The following is a 21,337-nucleotide window of genomic DNA, read 5'->3' as shown; positions in this document are numbered from 1 at the left end:
TTGGGGCTTTCATTATGCGTCCTCGGCAATAGGTCTCCTCGGCCTGGGTCTTGGGCCCTGAATGTAAAGTGGGCCGGGACCTTAAATTCCCCGGCCCTACAAATATTATTTAAAAAAAAAAAAAGTTTCATTTTTGCTCCTTTGTTAAATATATATATGTATATTCTCTGCAGGACTTTGGTTTATTTTACTGTTGACAGCAAAATGAAACTTTATTTTCATGCACTTTTTTTATCCGTAAGCAAAAAATTACAATACTATTACAACCAATATATCTCTATCTACATTTGTGATTCTTCCCATTCTCTTTATCTCTTCTGTATTTTCTTAGTTTTTCTCTTCATTTGATCAAATTGTTTGATAAATACTCTATAGATTTTCAAGTCCAAGAAGTTTTTTAGTGCTTGCTTAAATTCCAAGAGAGCGATCACATGTATGATTAAAAAGCCATACATGATTCTAAAAAAAAAAAAGACCATACACTTCAAAAGCAAAAACTTATATTAGTTACTATTTTTTTTTCTTTGTTTCACATTACTCTTAGTTCTACTCTTAGGTGAGTTAGTATTATTCTTTATCATATATTTTTATTTAATTGATAATACATATAAATATAATAAGTTATTATTATTTTGAAAAAAATGTATGATTAATTATTTAATTATATTTGTTGTCTTATTGATCTTTAAACAATTATATACTGAATTGTATTTAGAATACTATTTCAGATTATTGTATATAATATGGAAGTTGTATGTACAGAAAAACAAAATATCATTTTATTTTTTATTTACTCCCATCACAAATTTTTTGCTCTATTATTGTTGAACCCCCTAGAAAAAAATTTTGGAGTCGCCACTGACACTGCACCTCAATTTTGTGGTCACATGTATGATGCGGTGTGGTGTACATGGTGTGGTTTGGTCGATTTTAGGTTGGTATATTTTTCAAGATGTCATGCCCAATTACTAGTTTACTATTAATAACCATGACAATATGATAGTAATTTTTTTTTTTTTAAATACACTATTGTAACAAAAAAGTAACACAAATATATACATGACAAAATGAAAATTAATGACAGGTTAATGGTAAATTATAAGTACAAGAATATATAATCGTAAATTATAAGTACAAGAATATATACAAAACAAAAGAATAATTCATAACAGTAAACTATACACAATTATACATGATAAACAATATATAACTTGTAACTCAAAAATGCTTAACAATATATAACTTGTAACTCAAAAATGCTTAACAAGCAACAACCATAAGTTTCATAATAGTGTACCATATACACTATTAGTTGTGCCTACTGTGAGTTAAAGGGTATAGGGAGAGAAAGAGTGATACTGTGAGATGATAAGCGAATGAGATTTTGTATTTAACCAAAACAAAACTGTTTTTAATGCGAAACTAGAACACACTAACGTTAGGCTATCTACTTAATTCATATAATATTAAATTATTACTATGTATTTAATGATATATATGAGTGTGGTGCAATGCAGTTTTCTTATCATAAAATTGCATACCACACCGCACGGTACGGTGAAATTCATTGCCACTTGTGAAGTGAAGCAGTTACTCCATTTTGCGGACAATTTTGGTCAATTTGAGTCTGGTCATATGGTTTGAGCGGTTTGGTGAAGAGCCTCTCCCTACCAATAATAATCCTCTTAGAAAAATAAAAATAGTTCACAAAAAAATAAAAATATATGAACACACTACTTAGGGGTGTGAGTGCTTACAGTCTAACCTCTCCAATACTCAACTCTCAATGATGAAGAAGATAATGAAACTCTGCTGACTTAAAAGTTCAAACTTTCCCAGTTCACTTCCACACTCTCCCTCTTAAAACTTTAGCCACCACACCACACCCACACCTCCAAAATTTTCAACCCCGCACCCTCCCACTTTCCCAATAAATATGTCCACCATTTCTGCCTCTAATAAATTCTTCACCACCACCACTGATACCTTCTCTTCCATCACAACAACTCCACCTCCAAATTTCCCAAAATTCCCTACCTTTCACCAACCCAAGCTTTTCCCAAAACTCTTTCCTACTCCAACTCCACACCTCCTCACCCACTCTTCAAGAAAATCCCTTACACGAGCATTCTCAAAGTCCTCTGAGGAAGCAGAGGAGCTCTCAGCAGAACCAGAAGACGAGTGGCTGAACAAGCTCCCGGAAAAGAAGAAGCCCCTCTACTCTCACAGCTTGCCTTGCATTGAGGCTTGGCTTAGGAGCTTGGGTTTTTACCAGAGCAAAGAGGACAGGGCCGTTTGGCTTGTGGAGAAGCCCGAGTGGCACGCCCAGCTCTCACTGGATATCACCGAACTCTATATCAGGTTGGTTTTGCGTTTTTGTGCATTGGTGTTATGAATTATGATTACTTCATGGGTTTTCGTGCTTTTGCTGGATAGTGTTGGGGTTATGTATGTCTCTATGTGTGTACTTGTATGTGTTCAATAGCTATTTGTATTGGATATTTAATAGTTTATCTGATTTTGGTGATGTGGGGTTTTGGAATTTTGGGTGGTTGATTGATTGGTGGTGTGGTTAGGAATGTGGGGTTTAAAGGTCTAAGAAAAAAAAATGTTGGGCTTTTATGACTTTGTTTTATTTTGATTTCTTGTCAGGCTGCTATAACATTATGTGCAAAGCATATGAACCTTAGGCCATAGTTTGTATTTGTTTGATGATTGAGGTTGTTCTGGTTTTGATGTTTTTATTTTCTATTTTCCCAACTTTAAGTAGATTGATGTTGGAGGTTGGAGGTTTTTCAGGCACAGGAATAGTTTGCAGCATTCCAATTTGCCTTTTTTATATCTATAATTCCATAGTTACAATGGGGGAGGGGAGATTTGATCCCTAGACATCTCCATTAAAAACACCAGGAGGTATTACCGAATTAGTTGAGCTACAAGGCTCTTGGCAGCATTCCACTTTTCCATTTTATAGTTCTGACGAGTTCTAGGATTTGAGATGGTTGATAGATCGGAGGTACTAGGAGACTGGAGTGAATCAATTGATATTTTATGATTTCATAATTTGCAGGTATAGGTGTATCTCCATTTACAGTAGTTATAAAATATTGATTCATTGAATATTAGCCTTTTGCTTTTACGTGGGGTGGGGGTGTGAGGGAGGGCGCAGCTACACAGAACCATAAGAGCCATGAAATTTATTGAACGAGAAGAGATTTCAATGACCTGTGCGTCAAGTTCTGTAACTTAGCTATGAAATTTATTTTGGGTGGACCAAATCACTTCAACAAGTTACAAGCTGCCTGTAGTTCTAGCCACTTAACCGTTTATATTTGTATCTATGTTGAAATTTGAAAACTAAGTTCAACAACTTAGATTAGACAAAAAACCATGTCTGGGTGATATCTAATGAATTATTCTAGGCACAATCTGTGATTGGAGATATTACTCCATCTCTTGCAATAAAATTGTATAATGTTTAAATATTATTGGAGTTTGATTGAAACCTCTCTAGAACTGCACATGTTTCTAGGTGCAATCATTTTCAAATATATGTGGGTTAGTGCCTTGAAAGTATCCACATGAGCCTGTAAGCTACTTAGAGAAGAGAGGGTCATGGTAAAGGATGAGATTGAGAAGTTTCAGCTTGTTGGCAACAGTGGAGGTTAGAGGAGGGAGACAAACAGCACAGCATTTGATGTTGTTGGGGTTCCCCAGCATCAGCTCAAGTGTGTGTCTGTAAATATACTCTCTGTTTCTCTGTAGTCTACCTAGGTTTTATTTAACTCTGCTCATGTGCTGCAGGCTGGGGTATGATCCCAGGTCAGATCATAGGTCACTCCACGTCATTGTAGCTTACTTAAAGTTTTAGAGAGTGGATGGATGTTTCTAGCATTTTTACTCTGTCTAGCTACTTGGAAGCACACCATTTATTGTCTGGTTTTTATGGTCTGTGCTGTATTTGAGTCAATACATAATTACCAACTATTGAATCTTTCTTGCTAAATATTTAGTTCCAAATACTGTTTTGTGTTCTGTGTGATAATATAGAAATTAGAGGTACCCTGTTATCGCTATTGCTGGACCCATCCTACTCTCATTGCATGTGATGATTAGTCCCATGTCTGTGAAAGCAAGCTTCTTGATAGTCCTCCTGTTGCTTGCCTTTGAATTCTCCTTTTATAGGACTGTGAATTAGCTACTGAAAACTTGGAGCATGTGATAGTTTCTCCATATATCCAATGGAAACAAAGATAGGGATTTTAAATCATCACCATATAGCTTCTGTCAGTTTTATCTAGAGTTTAGACATTTTCTTTTGGATAGGATAAAATGGCAGAAAAGAAAATATGTGGCTGACCCTAAGTAGTTTGCTGAGTATCCATAGTTGACCTTAAGATTTTGGGACTAAGGTTTGATCGTTGTTGTTGTTTGATGTTTACTTTTGGGATGGGTCTTGGTCATATGTATCATAGTTTTATGTCTTTGGATATCAGAAGCTATCAGTCTCAATCGTTCTCAGCAGAAGTGATGTTCTAAAAATTGTTTTTGGGGAAATACTCGTTGATAAAAAATGGGAATTCCGAACGTCTTGGCGGTTTCTGGCCGCTATTGACAAAGGTTCGAGGAAGAGACAAATTGGAATATAATGAGGTATGAGGATGAGGAGAGCAGAAATTTATTTATTTTTCTTACTTTTTAAGAAGAATTTTTCTTGCTTTTTAAGAAGAAAAGAGGAAATATATATTAAGGAGAGAGAGAGAGAGAGAGAGAGAGAGAGAGAGAGGACAGTGTTCTAGTTTTGACTGTTTTTGTTTTTTTAAATTAATCACCTAATATATTGAGAGGTTAAAAATTTAACTGGAGGTCCCCCAACTTCTCTCTTAATTAAAGAAAGAAGGGTGAGGGGGGGGGGGGGGGTGTAAGAATTGGGTTTCATACTTTCATTATTGGCTTATATTGAAGTCCTGTCGTGGCTTCACTTTTGAGGATTATGAGAGTAAAATAGGAGTTAATTTGGAAATTGGAAATGAATTCACTTTTGTTTTTGATTATTACATCTGTTTATGAATCTTGAAAATTGCATTTGATGCAGGTATATGAAGAGTGGACCTGGGAGTCTTGAAAAGGATGTTGAGAGGAGATTTAGTTATGCACTTAGCAGAGAGGATATTGAGAATGCTGTACTTGGAGGACCTTAACTCCTATATTGATTAATCTTGCCATCATATTGTTTTATCAGCTGAATTTATTAGGTAACTTCCTACCGAGTCCTGATTTGCATGACTGGTGGACAGAATTAGAATCACTGATGCTTTTCTATTTTTTATTTTCTTATTATTGAATGCAAAATGAAAGTAATGTTTCATGCAATAAGCATACTATTTAATTGGGAACACGCCATTATTAATTTGTCTGAGAGTTGGGGAGAATGTGGATGCCCCCATAAGGCTTCAACGTTTGTGGCTCCAAAGTTATATACATCCCAGTAGGAAAATCTATAATTCCATGAAGATGTGTTAAACAGAACTGCCCAAATGAAAATTGTGCTGAAAATACATTTCCACCCTTCCCATGGTTTTTGAAGTCTGCATGAGAACTTATTATTAGACCTAGTGCAGTTCTGCAGACTGAGAATGGGACCAATATTCCTTCACAAGCTGCCTGAAGAGCGAACCTTCTTTGTTCATTAACTTCATAGGTGTATCATATTCCACTAGTTTTCCTGAAACAGAAATGGAAACATCTCCTTCAGATTTTTAAACAAGGATATTTCAATATGGAAAATTATTTTCTATGGAACATCCCTTTCTCTTTGCATAATTTTATTTGACTTCTAATTTACTTGACTTTTCGTTAAAGATCAGATCTTTCGGAACAGTGCATATTATGTATGTTTTTGACATGAATCCACCAACTGCAATATGACACCTACTCATTGATCTTTACAGTATAAAATTTGGTGGAATGACTACAATTCTCTTTAAGGAACAAGTCTTTCATAGTGTAGAAGGATTGTCTTTGCATTTATATTATTAAGTTTGTGTGGTCAACTTTAGCAAAGGAATTATAGAAATATTGAATATTTTGTTCTTAATTTTGGAATCCATCACAGTTGGTTATGGCATTTATTGTAACTTACCATCACTAATGGCAAGAACCATTGTGCAATCCATCACAGTTGGTATCCTGTGTGCCACTGTGATTACAGTACAATCTGCAAATTCAGTCCGAATAGTTTTCTGCAGAATCATATCAGTAGCATTATCAATTGATGCGGTTGCTTCATCAAGTACCAATACCCGACTTCTCCTCAAAAGTGCACGACCTAGGCAAAATAATTGCCGTTGCCCCATGCTCCAATTAGATCCATCTTCCACCACTGAGTAGCAGGTTCACAGTTGTTAATGTTCATCATAGTTAAAAAAATCAAAACATGTCACATTTTATAGTATGGAAACTAACCTAAGGAGTCTAGGCCCGCTTCTTTATTCTGAACAGCCTCTTGTAGTTGACACTTTCCAAGAACCTTCAAAAATGAACAATGATAGATTAGTCTGCATTTGCAACCCTTGCAGAAATGTACAACCTTAAAACACTAATCACCACTTATACCAGCATTGTTTTACTAGTGGTAGATCCATTAATCTAGTACAAAGCAACCTTAGGCAGAAAAAAAATGAAGGATCACCTCCCAAATTTCTTGGTCGGAATGCTGACATAAGGGGTCCAAATTATATCTGAGAGTCCCATTAAAAAGAGTAGGGTCTTGAGGTATTATTCCAAAACGTGACCTTAGGTCATGAAGGCCAATTGAAGAGATGTCAATGCCATCGACTATAATCTTCCCTCCAGCTGGCTCCACCAGACGAAAAAGAGCACCTATGAGAGTAGACTTACCACTGCCAGTTCGGCCAACAATACCAATCTTGTGCCCTCCTTCAAAAGTGCAACTTATACCACAAAGAATAAGTGGTGCATTGGGCCTATATCTGACCTGTTTTCATATCAATTTTTTCAGTTTGTACATTAACACTTCCTTTGATTTAACACCTAGTAATAATCATTTACCTGCAAATCTTGTATCTCCACTTTACCCACAGCTGGCCAATTAGTTGTGGGGCGGTTCCCTTCTATCTCTTCAGGGGCTTCACTGGGAATATGCATGTATTGATTTAGCCTTTCTACAGAAATGATGTCATTTGCTACACTGCACTGCTTTTGAATTGAACGGACAAGCATCATGTTCAAGGAAAGACCATAAGAAAGTGCCATCCCAATAAATCCTGTGTTTGCAAATATCATATAAGAGGGTCAGTAGTTCAATTTCATTCTAAGAATTTGATTTCCAAAAATTTCTTCCTATAAAAGAAAGCTGACATATAGATTTAGTCACCAGAATGACAAATGACTGCAATGGTCATTCTTCCAAAAATAGCAAATGTATACTTACCAGGGCTAAATGTACTGGGAGGAAGCAAAACCATGCAAAGTGATGTGGAGGCAAGAACAGCTGCACTTACTATTTCTATCCATTGAATCAACCACTCATTTGCTGAAAAACTGTGGAAAAAAGGACTAGCATTTGTGTCAATGAGGCCAAGATTCTTTGTGAAGAATTGTTCTTCCTTATCAAAAGCCCTTATTGTCATGGCTCCTGCTGCAGACTCAGCTAGATGATTTGCTACAAAGGATTTGGTTGTTCCATTTATCCGCATCAATTCTTTTGCAGAGGTAAAGTAATATCTCTGGTAAAAAGAAATGCAACTTTCTGTTACTTGTTAAAACAAAAGAAAAATCAATAACATTTTCGTTGAATAAAAAGTAAAAAAGGCTTCCTTGTAGACAGCAAAAGAGGATAATTGCTACTCTATAGTCAATACAATGGATCCAATTAGATCATCATTTTCCAAGGAAAGGAAAAATTGTTAGTTTAGTACTTATATACTATAGGAGCATCATTTAGCCAAGGGTAATAGTCACAGATTGTCTAAAATATTGTTGATTTATATGGCATATGAAAGAGAACTGCTTCCAGAGAATATTATTCATGAAAGGACCTTGTATAGTAATACCTGTAATCTAGTTGCAAGATAAACCATTGGTATAGAGACAAAGAGGACCTGCCAGGTGACAATGGCTAGTACTACAAGAGTAGAACAAGCATTACTGGTAGATGTAACAGAAAAGACAAGGCTGAATGGGACATCAAGATCTATGATACTCAGATCGTAAGAGACCTGTGCATATTGACAGGACACACGATAGAAACATTAGTTTTAGAAATCAAACAATAGGACATTGACATTTTAGAAACGTTCACTGTGCCTGCCCGACTAAGTATCCTTCCCAGAGGTGTGGAGTCGTAGAAAGACATAGGTGCATGAAAAAGCGAGTCTAGTAGCTCTGAAAACAAGGATTCTGAAGATCTAAGACCCAAAGCAACTGTAGAAAGAGATCTACCTAATAAAAACAGTACTGAGGCCAATCCAATCACCATATAAACCAAGACCAATCTAAGTGTGCTAACATTAGAATTATCAATGTTAGCAGCCATCCAAGAATTCTGCAATATCTGAGCTGCCACAAATAAAAGTTGAGAGAGACAGGCAATAAAGAAGTACAAGAACCCTCTGTTCTGATTCAGATATTGCATGTAAGGTTTGAGGCCCATATCTCCTGTTTCTCTCTCTTCTTGCTTAATCAATTGATCACCTTTATATGCTTTTGATTCCTTCTCTACATAAGTGCTCTTAATCTCTCTGGATGATGTTCCTTGTCTATGGGTAGAACTAAAATCTTTAAGCCTTTCAGAACCTGCTGTCACTTTGTGTGCATTAACAAGGTCTTGAAATTCCTTGCTTGAGGCCAACAACTGCTGATAATGAGCTTCTTGTAGGATTTCCCCATTTGACATCAACTGTCCATAAAATCAAACTCACATCAAATTGTAGTGTGGAACTAACCAATTCTAACTAAGGAAAATATCAATAAAATTTTACATAAAAAGTAAAGTAAGGATCGCTATGTTGTGCAGGTTAAGTGAGTCTTTAAGTGCATGGTTCATGGAATAACTAGATATTTAAAAAAGAGAACCATGGTAACCTAATCTTCAACAGGCATTCTGTCATCTTACACAGATATTAGGGACTTTTTTCCCAATGAATATAGACATGGTGGCTTTGAGAGACCTCCAAAATAGTTTTAGTGGTTCTAATAGGGGGAAAAAGACTAAATTCCTGTCATTAACCTCAACAAGTGCTCTGTGTACTTCAGTCTATCATTAACTTCAGTATACTAACCAAAACAGAATTGAAATCAGGCAGGAAGTCAACTTGATGGGTCACAAGTAAGACCGTCTTTGTTGAAAGCGCTTCCATAACATATTCCTGTCACAGTTAAGTAAGCTTGCACTTGAAGTTAGAAATTGAACACAGATAGATAGTGAAAAATAACAAAGATGTGGAAGGTGCTGGGAAAATACAATTACATTAAATATGCTTGTAGCAGTCTGTGCATCCAATGCACTGAATGGATCATCCAAGAGATATATGTCGGAATCCTGATAGAGAGCACGGGCTAGCTGAATGCGTTGCTTCTGACCACCGCTCAAATTAATACCTCTCTCCCCTATTACAGTGAGATCACCAAATGGAAGCAACTCAAGGTCCTTAACCAATGAACACCTCTCTAGTGTTTCTCTGTATCTTTCACTATCCATAGCAGACCCAAATAAAATATTCTCCTGTATTGTCCCACTCTGTATCCATGCTGTTTGAGAAACATAGGATATCTTCCCATAGACTTTTATCTGTAATTTTAATAAATGAATCAGATTACACAGTTAGAATACTTTAACCTTTTCCAATATTAGATGGGCACTACATTTATGTTCAATGGATGTATGCTTGGGAAGTGTTGGAGTGCATATAATAAGAGACAAGTCTTAAAAATTTTGACTTGGTCAGAAATTCATAGGGACAATAAACCTGTTTGATGTGCTATAAAGGTTGGTATTTTGAAGGCCTATGATTCCATTAAATGGGATTTTTTTTTGCTCAGCTAAGATAATAAACCTGTTTGATTTGCAAAATACTTGATTGCGGTCAATGGAGGATTGGTGGTTTATTTCGAAGGGAAAAAAAAAAGGTTGATACAAGGGGATGTGACTCTGAAATGGCCATGAAAATTTTTTCCATAATGAATGGGGTTTGGGTAGTGGATTTGGGTATCATCCTATGTGTGCTAAAATATAGCTCACTGATTTGTGCCTCATGGCTGATCTAGTGGTGTTTGGTCAAGTTCTTGAGGAGTTCAAGGAGATGTCAGGGATGGCTGCTAATTCCAGTAAATCTGAAGTTTTATTTTCTCCTCTGGTGTTGATGTTGATTCCAAGTCTGAGTTCCTTGGCATTTTGAAGTTCAAGGAAGATTAGCCTCCCATTAGGTACCTTGGAGTACCTTTGATTCCCAGAATTGTCCTTAAATGAGTGCAGGCCTCTTGTGGAAAAAAATTAGCAAATGAATCAACTTTTGGAGTGGAAGGAATTTATCCTTTGCTTTTATAGTACTATTGATCAAATTGACTGTTAGGGTGTCAATAGATTGACTGTTGGCAAAATGTGAACAAAACTTTTGAGTCTTGTTGAGTCTAGGATGTGTTTTTTCAAATCCAAGACGAAGACCCAAGTTCCCCATATGGGAAGAACCGAGTAATGCTACTAAGCCACAAGGATCTTGGCATATGTGAGGTGGTATTGCTACTTTTGCTATTCCTAAAGTAGCTTGGAAGGATCTTACTTTTCCCAAGCAGGAAGGTGGTTTGTGGGTGTGTAAGCTGGTTGAATGGAATAGGGCTGCCGTTATGCGTTTTATTTTGATTATTTTTGCTAGAGCTGGGTCTATTTGGGTTGCTTGGTTTCAAGTTAGGAATGAAGTCAGGTCTCTTTTAAGGAATAAGGTGGGGAATGGTGAAGTCATCTTCATTTGTGATGATTCATGGCATCTTGATGAGGCTTTGATTCAGCAATATGGACACAGAATTGCTTAAGATATTGCTAGCTATTTTCCAGACAGGTTATCCACTTTTATTCTCAATGTGCAATGCCAGTGGAATTAGCCTCAGCTAGGTATGATAATTTAGTCCTAATACAAAGTAGGTTGTAGGGATTCAGTTGGGTGATATTGATAAGTTGAGTCGTTTCCTTCAGCAAAAAAGAGTATAATTACAAAGGTACCTGGAAGGCCATATGTAATAAGAAGCTTTAAATTAGCTAGTGGAAGCTGGTATGGTTTTCCAAAAACATTCCTAAGTATGCTTTTGTGTGCTAGTTAGCTCTGTAAAACAGGCTAACAAAGGTAGGCTAGCTCAGCTGCTTGGGTTTTCAAGGCGAATGTGATGTGTTTTGTAGGAGTAAAATTGAAGCTCGAAACCATTTATAAATGTTCCTTCACTAAAAGAAATTGGGAAGTTGTTTTAAGCAAGTGCCCAATGAGAAGGCAGGTTGGTGACCAGTGTTATGAACTGGACTGCACTGTAAGGAAGCTAATTGGTGAAAAGCTTCAGCGAACTATATGCAAGCTGGCGTGGAGTGTTGTCATCTACCATATGTGGCTTGATAGGAATGCTAGGATTCACAATGGAATAGTTTGGTCAGAAGTTGACTTGGAGCAAAGTTTTGTTGCTGAATGGCTTGCTTGGAGTGAGAATGTTAGACTATTCAAAATAGCGATCTTTATAATTTATGGAGACTACCTATCTCTGGTGTTTTCCTTTAATGAAATTTCACATACAAAAAAAAAAAAAAAACAAAAATTTGAACCGAATTTTTGGAAAGAAAGTAAAAGAGCTGTAGTAACTTACGCTTCCCTGAATCTTTGGAACTTCTCCGAGAATTGCTGCTAGAAGGGTTGACTTGCCTGAGCCAACTTCTCCACATATAGCCACCTTTTCACCATGTCTAACCTCCAAATTTATGTTTCTTAGAGTGGGCTTCGGTGAATTCTCTTCCCATGAAAATTTGGCTGAGTTAATAAAAATGGTGTGATTCATGCTTTCCATGTTGCAGTTCTGCTGGACTTGTGCACTCTGCAGCTCTGGTGCCTCAAGGAATTTCACAATCCGTGCAAATGCAACCTTCGCTTGAATTGTCACCCCGATAACATCAGGAATAGATGCAATAGGATCCTGAACAAGGCGAAAAGTTGCTACGAAGGTGAAAACATTATTTGCATGTAGTGGAACTCCGAGGAAATAACATGCTACAAAGGTAGCGGATGAGACCAAAACAGGAGTTGACCAAAAGAGAAGGCTATGATATGCTTTGTCTAACTGCACTGCAGATAACAATTTGAACTCCACCTTCCTTAAATTTTCTATGACTTGCTTGAAATGGGTTTCCCAAGCATACAATTTCAGGACCTTCATGTTCACTAGAGTCTCAGAACTAGCCTTCAGTCTCTCATCCTGTGCCACCATTAGCTTAGATTGAGACTTATGCTGTAACTTTGCAAGTGGAACATTGCAAAGCACGGTGAGAATGATCACCACCAGTGCCGCAATTGTTGCTAGCCCCACTGCGTGGAAAAGAATTAGCAATGCAAGACATAGCTGGAGGCTTGTTGTCCAAGTTTGGTGGAACCAAAATGGAAATTCTCCAATCCTGTAGGCATCTACTGTGACATAGTTCATTATCTCACCACCTGAGTGCATCAACCTCGCAGAGTTGGATAATCTTAGTTGTTTGTTATAAATGGCCGCTAAGAGCAATGACCTCACTTTTAGGCCAATAAGCCTGCTCCGGAAGTACCACTGCCTTTGCGAAATGGATTCTATGCACTTTGAAAAGAAAAATGATATTGCCAATAAGTGACCTTCATACTTGAAACTTTCTTTTCCCTCCGCAACCAAAATGAAGGCGTTCAGAAGTAGAGGACCCATAGATAGTGTGACAATCTTTAACACAGCAAAGCAACCAGACAAGAAAATTTCTTTCCAGTGGCATAAAATTATTGCCCACAGGATTGATGTTTGGGATGATGGTTCTGCCCTTTTCTGCTGATTCAATTGCTCCAAGAATAGAAAATAGCAATTTTCTGCTCGATCTGCCTCTCGTAACTTGGGTATATCTTCATCCTCAAGGGTTTTCTCCCTGCCCTTTTTCATCAATGGATTCAACCACCAAAATGACATTTTACTGAAGAATCTGGCTTCAGCAAAAGGAGTAACAACTACTCCTGAATCACTTTTACTGATGTCACTGGCCTCAAAATTCAAGGGAGTGTTGAGGTCATCTTCGTTCGATCTGTTTTCCCTCTCTTCATATGTATACTTATATGTGCACAACAGCAACAATATTGCTCCTGGAAGGGACAGAATATCTAAAACTGTCTTTACTGGAACTTTTTGGCTGGAAATGGCAGTGACCAGGGACAACACACAGACAATCCCAGCAAGCAAGAAGGCAAGAGTGGACAATAGTCGCAACAGCCCTCTTGAAAGTTGTTTCCCTCTAAGGCTCACGACTAAGCCCACCAACAGCCATATGAAGCCTTGAAACAACACCAGTAACCACTGATCCAAAGGCAGAGCTATGTGGGTTTTCCTCAAATTCTCTAAAATCCAGAAGGCCAAGCATAAATACACTAATCCGAGACAGCCATTGAAGATTGCAGAAACTACCTGCAAATTTGATAATCCTTGAAATTGGCCACGAATGTGAATTGTTCTTGGTGACGACATCTGAACCATATTGTATTAGATCTTGAGTATTAGCAGAATGTCAGAACAAATTATCAATGTTTGAGTGACACATGAAGAGGGATGACAATCAAAACTAGAACAGTAGGTTTTGCCCCCACTGTCTGAACAGCCAGAGCCTCGATCAATCTTTTCTTTTATCTTCCCTCTTCAAACTCTGTGTTGAATACAAGACAGACTTAAATATATAACAATAAAACAGTCAAAGCATATCTCTTTAGTATTGAATCTATCCTAAGAAAAAAGGGTACGCGTGATTGATCATGCTTGAGAGAATGCACAATATGCACCCATCATGAAGCAAGTGACATGATCAAGTGCACTGACAACCCAAGATGACATACAAAACTTCCTTAATAGAATAAAAACTAGTTCAAAGAATGGACATGAAGTGAACCTCCATTGAGAACTGTCTGCTTGTGAAAGATGATATGTTTATGATTACATACATAGAAAATTAACGAAAAAGTTCACGATTATGAAGGACATATATACCTCAATACACCAAAGCAGGCGCTTTCTCCTTTTCTTAGCTAGCCGTTTACGGTATGCAGAGAGTCCGTGCAAAACTTCCTTTCAGAGAGCCTTCATCATTATGTTCAACAACTCATAATCTATAACAAAGCTACATGATACATATTTTACCATATGAAAGAAGAAAGAAGAAGAAGAGAGAACAGTACACAGTATTTGATATAGACATTAAAAATTTTAGTACTACGTGGTTGACATTCACATAAATCAAAAACTGGTCTCTACTGCTGAAGTTGACATTACTACTGTAGTACTGGTGTACTGAGTAGTGAGTACTAACTCATGCATTGTCCCCATCACCCATACATCAACTCCCTTGTCGTGGCCTAACTTAACTAAGTTCACACATCCAAAAAAAAAAAAAAAAAAAAAACTAAGCTTTACTAGAAATGAACATGCGCATATTGGTAACATAAATCATGCATTGATGTATGCAACGACAAAGTATATTATTGGTTTCCTGAAAGTAGCTAGCTGGGTCTTTTTCTCTCAATGGACGCATGAAAATTAAATTTCATTTTTTTATAGCGTCACTTTCAGATTTCTGAAAAAAGTTGTTTCACTTTTGAAACAAAATAAGTTAAAACCTTGACTACGTGTTCAACACGCTTACTAGAACGTAAGTATCACAAAGCCAGGTACAGAGCTTATAGATAATGATGACTAAATTTCATTTTTTTATAGCGTCGCTTTCAGATTTCTGAAAAAAGTTGTTGCCCTTTCGAAACAAAATAAGTTAAAGCCTTGACTACGTGTTCAAAACGCTTATTAGAAAGTAAGGATTACAACATTGTTATGAATATCTTTTCGGAGTTTGTTTCGGTTTGTTCATTGGAATAGAATATTTTGGTATCAGTCAATTTTGGGTATCATTTCGGAAACCGTTTCAGAATTACTGCTAAAATATATATTTATATATTATTATTACTATTCTATAAAATAATAAATTTAATATAGTTTTCTATTAAAAGAAGTGGGATTATTATTTTAAAAAAACATTTATTTATGGTTTAAAAAAAATAAAATAAAACTTATATTTTGTGTAATGGTACACAAGTGAGCTTCCAAGAAGCTTCTTTGACTATTTTTTCAGTTTCTCCCATTTCCCAACCCACCCACGTGACTAGTGCTGCTTCCTACTGATTTCTTTTTCAGTTTTTCCCATTTCCCAACCCACCTAAGTGACTAGTGACGACACTATTAGCTGCTTAAATGCTACTTCTTTCATTATTTCTACTTTTTCTTCATCATTTCACATTCTAAGTTCTTAGATATTTTCTACTCTCTCATCTTCTTCTTCTCCCTTTTTGTTTCGCAAGTCACACTTTTTTTTGCTTCATCTTGCTCTTCAATTTTCTTTTCAACTTCTCTGTCATGGTTGAGAGGGTCAGATAGTGAGAGATGATAGAAAGACAAGGAGCTAAAAGTGTGGAAATGAGATATAGATGAGAGAATGAGGAGGATTTTTGGTGATCTAGCAAAAAAGATGTCGATCAAGTTCAAAAAGGGAAAATAAGAAGACAAAATTCATATCGGCCGGAAAATGAATTTCGGCCGAAATTGGCCAGAATTGACCAGAACAGGCCGAAATGGGGTGGAATTTAATCCAAGGTGGAATGGAGGGTATTACCATTCCATTTTACACGCCGGTACGAGAAATTCCGGCCGTTTCGGCAGGAACGGAACGGAATCCATAACAATGGATTACAAAGCTAGGTATAAAGCTTAGAGCAATTATATCAGCTTATGTATAAATTTTTCTATTTTACACATTTAAAATCTACTTTTTCTATTTTGCACACTTATTTTTATAAAATACTCACATCATTTTGTCTATTATACACATTTATTCAAATAAAATATTCATTTCTTTACCCACACAGCCACCAACCCACACCCACTATCCACACCGGTATCACACCGGAATCCACACAACCTACCGGCAGAAAACCAGAAAAACAAACCCAGCAAAATGGATCAAAACCCACTTATCAAGATCGACGTCTCGCCTTGAGCAATAAGATCGACGCCTCCGGTGGCGATGGCAAGAATGAGAAACAAGATCGACGATTTACATTGACACCTCTGGTGGCGATGGCAAGAACGAGAAACAAGATCGACGCCTCCAAAGGCAAGCGGTGGCGATGGCGATGGCGAGAGACATTCAACCCCATTCAACCCGAAACCCACTAGTCAAGCCCATTCAACCCGAAAACAACGAGAAACAAGGAAGAAAGAGTGATCGGCAGCGGTGGTGATCGACGGAAGAGGAAGAAAGATTGATGAGAGGAAGAAAAAGAGAGTTGTGCGCCTGAGAGGGAGAGAGAGGGAGCTGAGAGTCAGGTACAGAGAGAGAGAGAGAGAAAAAAAATTGTTAAAAAATTATATGCACATGTTACAGTATCTGTGCATATTTGCATGGGTACTGTAGCAACTAACATTTATACACAAGTTTACCCAAATTGATGTGGTTGTTTTTTTTGCTCATATTGTGTAAAATGAGCACTTTTTTCCATTTTGCACAATTTTACATTAACTGATGTAATTGCTCTTATAGATAATGATGATTTACATAAGCTAGAACTCTCTGGAATAATTCCTTGAATCTTCTAAAGAAGAAGTTTTTAGTGAAATCCGTAAGAATAGATTTTTTCTCCAAATCCTCCAATTATGTGGCAATGGCACTTTCATTTATTTAAACAAGTCAAATGATTTATTAAAGGGAAAATGTTAGAAATATAAACTATTTTATAAATATATTTATAAATTGATGCGGTGAGTGATTATTAATAAGTAAAAAAGTGATATTAATAGTGACTCAGATGAGAACCAGAAATAATTGGATACAACAATAGTTTATTAATTAAAGGTAGATGAAAATAGTTGTTGAAATCGTCACCAATATATTGAAAGAATTTTCCTCCAAACTGGTAATATTACCCATTTTTTATAAATTGTGCTCGAGTGGACCGGAGAAGATAGCTCCGAACTAGTTGAGTGCCAGACTCACACTCTCTCCCTTGATGGTAAGTTGTGACGCATTATTGTTGATTAGTTGCTCATATTCATAGTCAAAGGAGGTTGCCAGGACATAATTGCTTTGCTGCAGATGGACCACCTTTGAGATTTCGAGCCCACAATTGGTTTTGACGATTTTTCTTATATGTTAGAACTTTTTTTAATTTTAAAAGATTGTTTTTGTAAGGAGTTATATGAGATTTTAGTTTAAGTTTTGCTTTTTTTTTGGTCAAAGATTTTAGCTTAAGTTGAAGAGTGTATTAAACGTATATAAAAATATTTGTAATATCATTTAAAAATCGAAAATATATGTACTATGGTCCTAAATTTTTTGGACTTTAGAGTTTGATACTTTGATACAGGATTAGGTACAATGTACTTTTTCTTTGAGACACAATATATTTGTTTAAGTTCAGAGTTTTGTCTTGATTCTCAAAAAAAAAAAAAAGTTCAGAGTTTAAGTTTTGTCTCAGAGATTTCCTATTATTACAGGTCAAACATGGATTTTTAAATTGATATTTTTGGGACTTTACACCACAACCTAATGGACCAGGCCTCACGTGGTTGTCATGCTTGTGTTGGCTACCAAGACAACCACACGACAAAAAAACAAATCTTATTTCCTCTTTATTGGGAGAACCTAAATGCATGATAACATCTCCTCTTTAAAGCTTAATTTGGAGGGTAAATATACCAAAAAGGTCCTTTAACAGCCTCTTTATATCCTGATTTTTTTTCTCATAACAGTAATTCATCAAGTCTGATGAGCTACAGTTCATTCTTTAAATATTTTTTTCTATTATTATAATAATAAGATATTGAATAAAAAAATATTAAAAAATGTGTAGTTGTTAAAAAAGAATAATGAATGAATGATGGAATAATATTTAAATAAAATGAAAAAAATGATAAAAAGTCTATTGAAGAGTGTGTTAGAAAAAAATAAGTAAATAAATGAAATGCATTGTTTACTCTTAAAATAGGTAAAAATTTAATAATTCTTCTGGAAATGCTCTGAGTGCGGCTGTGTGAGGATGCAACGTGAAAAGAAAAAAGGAAAAAGATGGAGTGACGTGACTTATGAGAGTAAAGAAAACAAGAAGAATGAGAGACAAAATGAGTGAAAATTTCAGATGACCTTTGTATCAATTATTTTAAATGTGATATGATTGTAGTTGTTGTGGAATTCAAATATTATTAATTGATTTTATAATTAATGAATTCTTTTTTGGAGTTAGTCTTTTTTTATTTTCTTCTTCTTTTCTTTGATAGGTACGATAGATTTTCAACTTATTGTCATTTTTTAATTATCATTCTTTTTCATCATGTCAAAATATTAACTAGGTTTTGGTGTAAGAAAGGTTTGAGACTAATATTTCTTATTCGACTATAATAAAATTTAGAAGTTAAATTATCTGGAAGTCACGAGTTACTCATTTTTTTCCTTCAAGTTAAAGAAAAGGGTTTTCATAGAAATCCAATCATGCTGTTCTTTTTTGTGGTTGATTCATTTCTTCATTGATTTGAGATATTGGCTTGGTAATATTTTTATGGAGTGGTTAAAAAAATTGATCAGATTTTCTTGATTCTAACACAATGGTCACAACATTTATAAGCACCAGGCTTTCCCTAGCCTTCCCACTCTTCATGATCCACTCTGTGCTGTCCTTTCCATTTTTAATTTTTTTTAATCTCACTCTGCATCAAATAATATTTACTCAATATATAATTTTGATAATGATGTTAGTAAAACTTTGTTCCTCTAGACTTATTTAAAACCTTAGCGCATGAATCGTTATCATAACTAAATATTATTCAATATTTAGTTAGACTAGTGGCATACCTGCAAGTTGTGTGTGGTAATTATTTTTAGGATGATCTCATTAAATATTTTATTAATACTATAATTTTAGTGATTAATTATTAATTTTTTATTAGTTTTTAAGTTAATAATAACCTTAAATATTCCTTTTTTTAAGTGTAATGATTTTAAAATCCAGACTGGATCGTACGGTCTGATCGCAAAAATCACGAACCCCTTAGTTCTGTAGTTTTTTTTTTGCTTCAAGAACCACTCTATTGAAAAAAAAAAAAAAAAACAGGAATCCGTACAAACCGTGGTCGGACCGCACGGTCCTGAAAAATGTGACCGGTTTTTGAGGTTTGGATGGTTTTTTTTTGTTTCAACTTTTCCAGTGAATTTTGGCTAATACACCGATATGAAATTATGATCAGATCTAGAAGAAATGAAAGAACAAGAAGAACAAAGATTGGAAGGAGATCTGATAATAAATTTCATTTCGCCGATAATCCATCACCTCAGATCTCTTCTTTTTCTTCATCATCTTCTTATTCTCCGCTGAAAGCTTGGACCAGACGCTCTCTGCCTCTGGCTCTCTCTAGTCTCTAGTCTTACTCTTTATTTTACCTTTTCATTTCGTAGCCAAAAGCTCCTTTCAATTTTGTTAAGTGTGCCCTTGAATGACAACACACTAATACTCCCACCGACAGCACATACTAATACTTTTTTTTGTTTTTTTGACTGAAGAAGGTACAGCACACACTAATACTACTGCTACATGTTAGACTCAAATTTTTGGGAAAATTACACTTTATCGTCCTAAACTATACACTAGATTACACTTTACACCCTAAATTATCCGATTGCACACTTTGCACACTAAACTATCACACTTATCACACTTTGCACCCTGTTGTTATTTTTGCCGTTATATTTAACAGAATTTTACTATATGTGACAAGCACATGCTTCTTACTTAGGTGAAACAAAGTTAAAAGACTGAAACACCATTCTTCAAAATCAATTAAAACAAAACCCAAATTTTTCCACATCTCCATCTGTCTCACACGTCTGCCATCCTCTTCCTCAAATTCATAAAATACAATCTAATACTTTTTAATTCCATCACTGACGAAATGGTATAAAAGAAGTTAAAATAGTAAATCTCAATGGCACGGCAGATAGGAATTATGCCTCACTAGCCGTGCTCACCTTCTTTTTTTTTTTTTTGGTAAACGCTGTGCTCACCTTCAATTCATAGAGCTTTCCATCGCGAGATGCATCACCACCAGCTAGAGTTGCGGAAAAACTGATGTATTTGTGGCCAATTTACCAGTTGTTGTACAGACTAGTCTCCCCTTACCAGCGTTTTTTAATTATTTTAATAACTAGAAAGCTATAGATAGTATAAGAAATACCAGGAAGGTGGATGGGGTACTGTGAATGAATTCTGCTATCGAATTAGAGAGGTCAATTTAAATATTTTGAAACTGAATCTGGGAAAGAGGATGGCAGAAACGTGAGACAAAGGGAGATGTGAAAAAATTTAGGTTTTGTTTAAATTGATTTTAAAGAAGGGTGTTTTTGTCTTTTAACTTTGTTCCACCTAAGCAAAAAGCATGTATTTGTCACATGCAGTAAAATTCTGTTAAATATAACGGCAAAAATAACAATAGGGTGCAAAGTGTGATAAGCGTGATAGTTTAGGGTGCAAAGTACGCAGTCGGATAGTTTAGGGTGCAAAGTGTAATCTATTGCATAATTTAGGGTGGTAAAGTGTAATTTTCCCCAAATTTTTTACTGCCGTCCAACTGTAAACAAATAAATGAAGTTTAATTCACGATAATTTTGGATAACTACGAATGGTAATTTAAAATTTTTTCAACCACTCTTTTCTTTTCTTTTCTTTTTTCTTTTCTTTTTTTTTTCTTATTAGATAAATTCTACTACCATTTTTGTTAGACTTTAGATAAGTACAAGCATATCTTCCTAAAAAATAAAAAGAGTAAAAAGAATAAGTATAAACCTACAAATTATATGATTTTAACCAACCAACGTATAAAAAAAAAAATTTAATGTAAATATTTTTATATATTTATATATATACTTAAAGGAATTTCAATTTATGTAAGGATATATATATATAATTAAAGTTGGGTTTAGACGTTGTGGTTGCACCACGTGACTTCACCAAATTATAGAAATTTTAATAAATTTTTAGATTTT

General features: G+C 35.5%; 2 protein-coding genes across 2 annotated transcripts; one reads left to right on the top strand and one right to left on the bottom strand.

Annotated features, from left to right (window-relative positions):
- Positions 1–1,814: 1,814 nt before the first annotated feature.
- Positions 1,815–5,327, top strand: LOC126700277 (uncharacterized). The gene is made up of 2 exons (XM_050398352.1): positions 1,815–2,361; positions 5,096–5,327. The coding sequence occupies exons 1-2, from the start codon at positions 1,937–1,939 to the stop codon at positions 5,199–5,201; spliced, it is 531 nt and encodes a 176-aa protein (XP_050254309.1). The 5' UTR covers positions 1,815–1,936; the 3' UTR covers positions 5,202–5,327.
- A 52-nt stretch (positions 5,328–5,379) lies between these two features.
- On the bottom strand, positions 5,380–14,582 carry LOC126700270 (ABC transporter C family member 10-like). The gene is made up of 12 exons (XM_050398344.1): positions 14,254–14,582; positions 11,863–13,915; positions 9,491–9,811; positions 9,303–9,389; positions 8,333–8,920; positions 8,076–8,240; positions 7,454–7,748; positions 7,072–7,286; positions 6,692–6,997; positions 6,466–6,529; positions 6,143–6,382; positions 5,380–5,725 (listed from the first exon to the last, which is right to left on the bottom strand). Exons 2-12 carry the CDS (start codon positions 13,747–13,749, stop codon positions 5,613–5,615), a joined length of 4,281 nt encoding a protein of 1,426 aa, XP_050254301.1. The 5' UTR covers positions 13,750–13,915; positions 14,254–14,582; the 3' UTR covers positions 5,380–5,612.
- Positions 14,583–21,337: the final 6,755 nt, after the last annotated feature.

The sequence above is a fragment of the Quercus robur genome, chromosome 9 (assembly GCF_932294415.1).
Source record: "Quercus robur chromosome 9, dhQueRobu3.1, whole genome shotgun sequence".
NCBI lineage: Eukaryota > Viridiplantae > Streptophyta > Magnoliopsida > Fagales > Fagaceae > Quercus > Quercus robur.
Note: the sequence above shows the minus strand (reverse complement) of the source record. Positions and strands in the feature narration are given on the sequence as shown.

Bases quoted from the DNA above. Each gene is read 5' to 3' on its own strand.
- LOC126700277 (XM_050398352.1), top strand. From the start codon at position 1,937: ATGTCCACCATTTCTGCCTCTAATAAATTCTTCACCACCACCACTGAT. The intron at 2,362-5,095 runs GTTGGTTTTGCG...CATTTGATGCAG, and splicing joins ATCACCGAACTCTATATCAG to GTATATGAAGAGTGGACCTG.
- LOC126700270 (XM_050398344.1), bottom strand. From the start codon at position 13,749: ATGGTTCAGATGTCGTCACCAAGAACAATTCACATTCGTGGCCAATTT. The intron at 9,390-9,490 runs GTAATTGTATTT...TAACTGTGACAG, and splicing joins CTGCTACAAGCATATTTAAT to GAATATGTTATGGAAGCGCT. The intron at 7,287-7,453 runs GTAAGTATACAT...TTGCAAACACAG, and splicing joins TCCCAGTACATTTAGCCCTG to GATTTATTGGGATGGCACTT.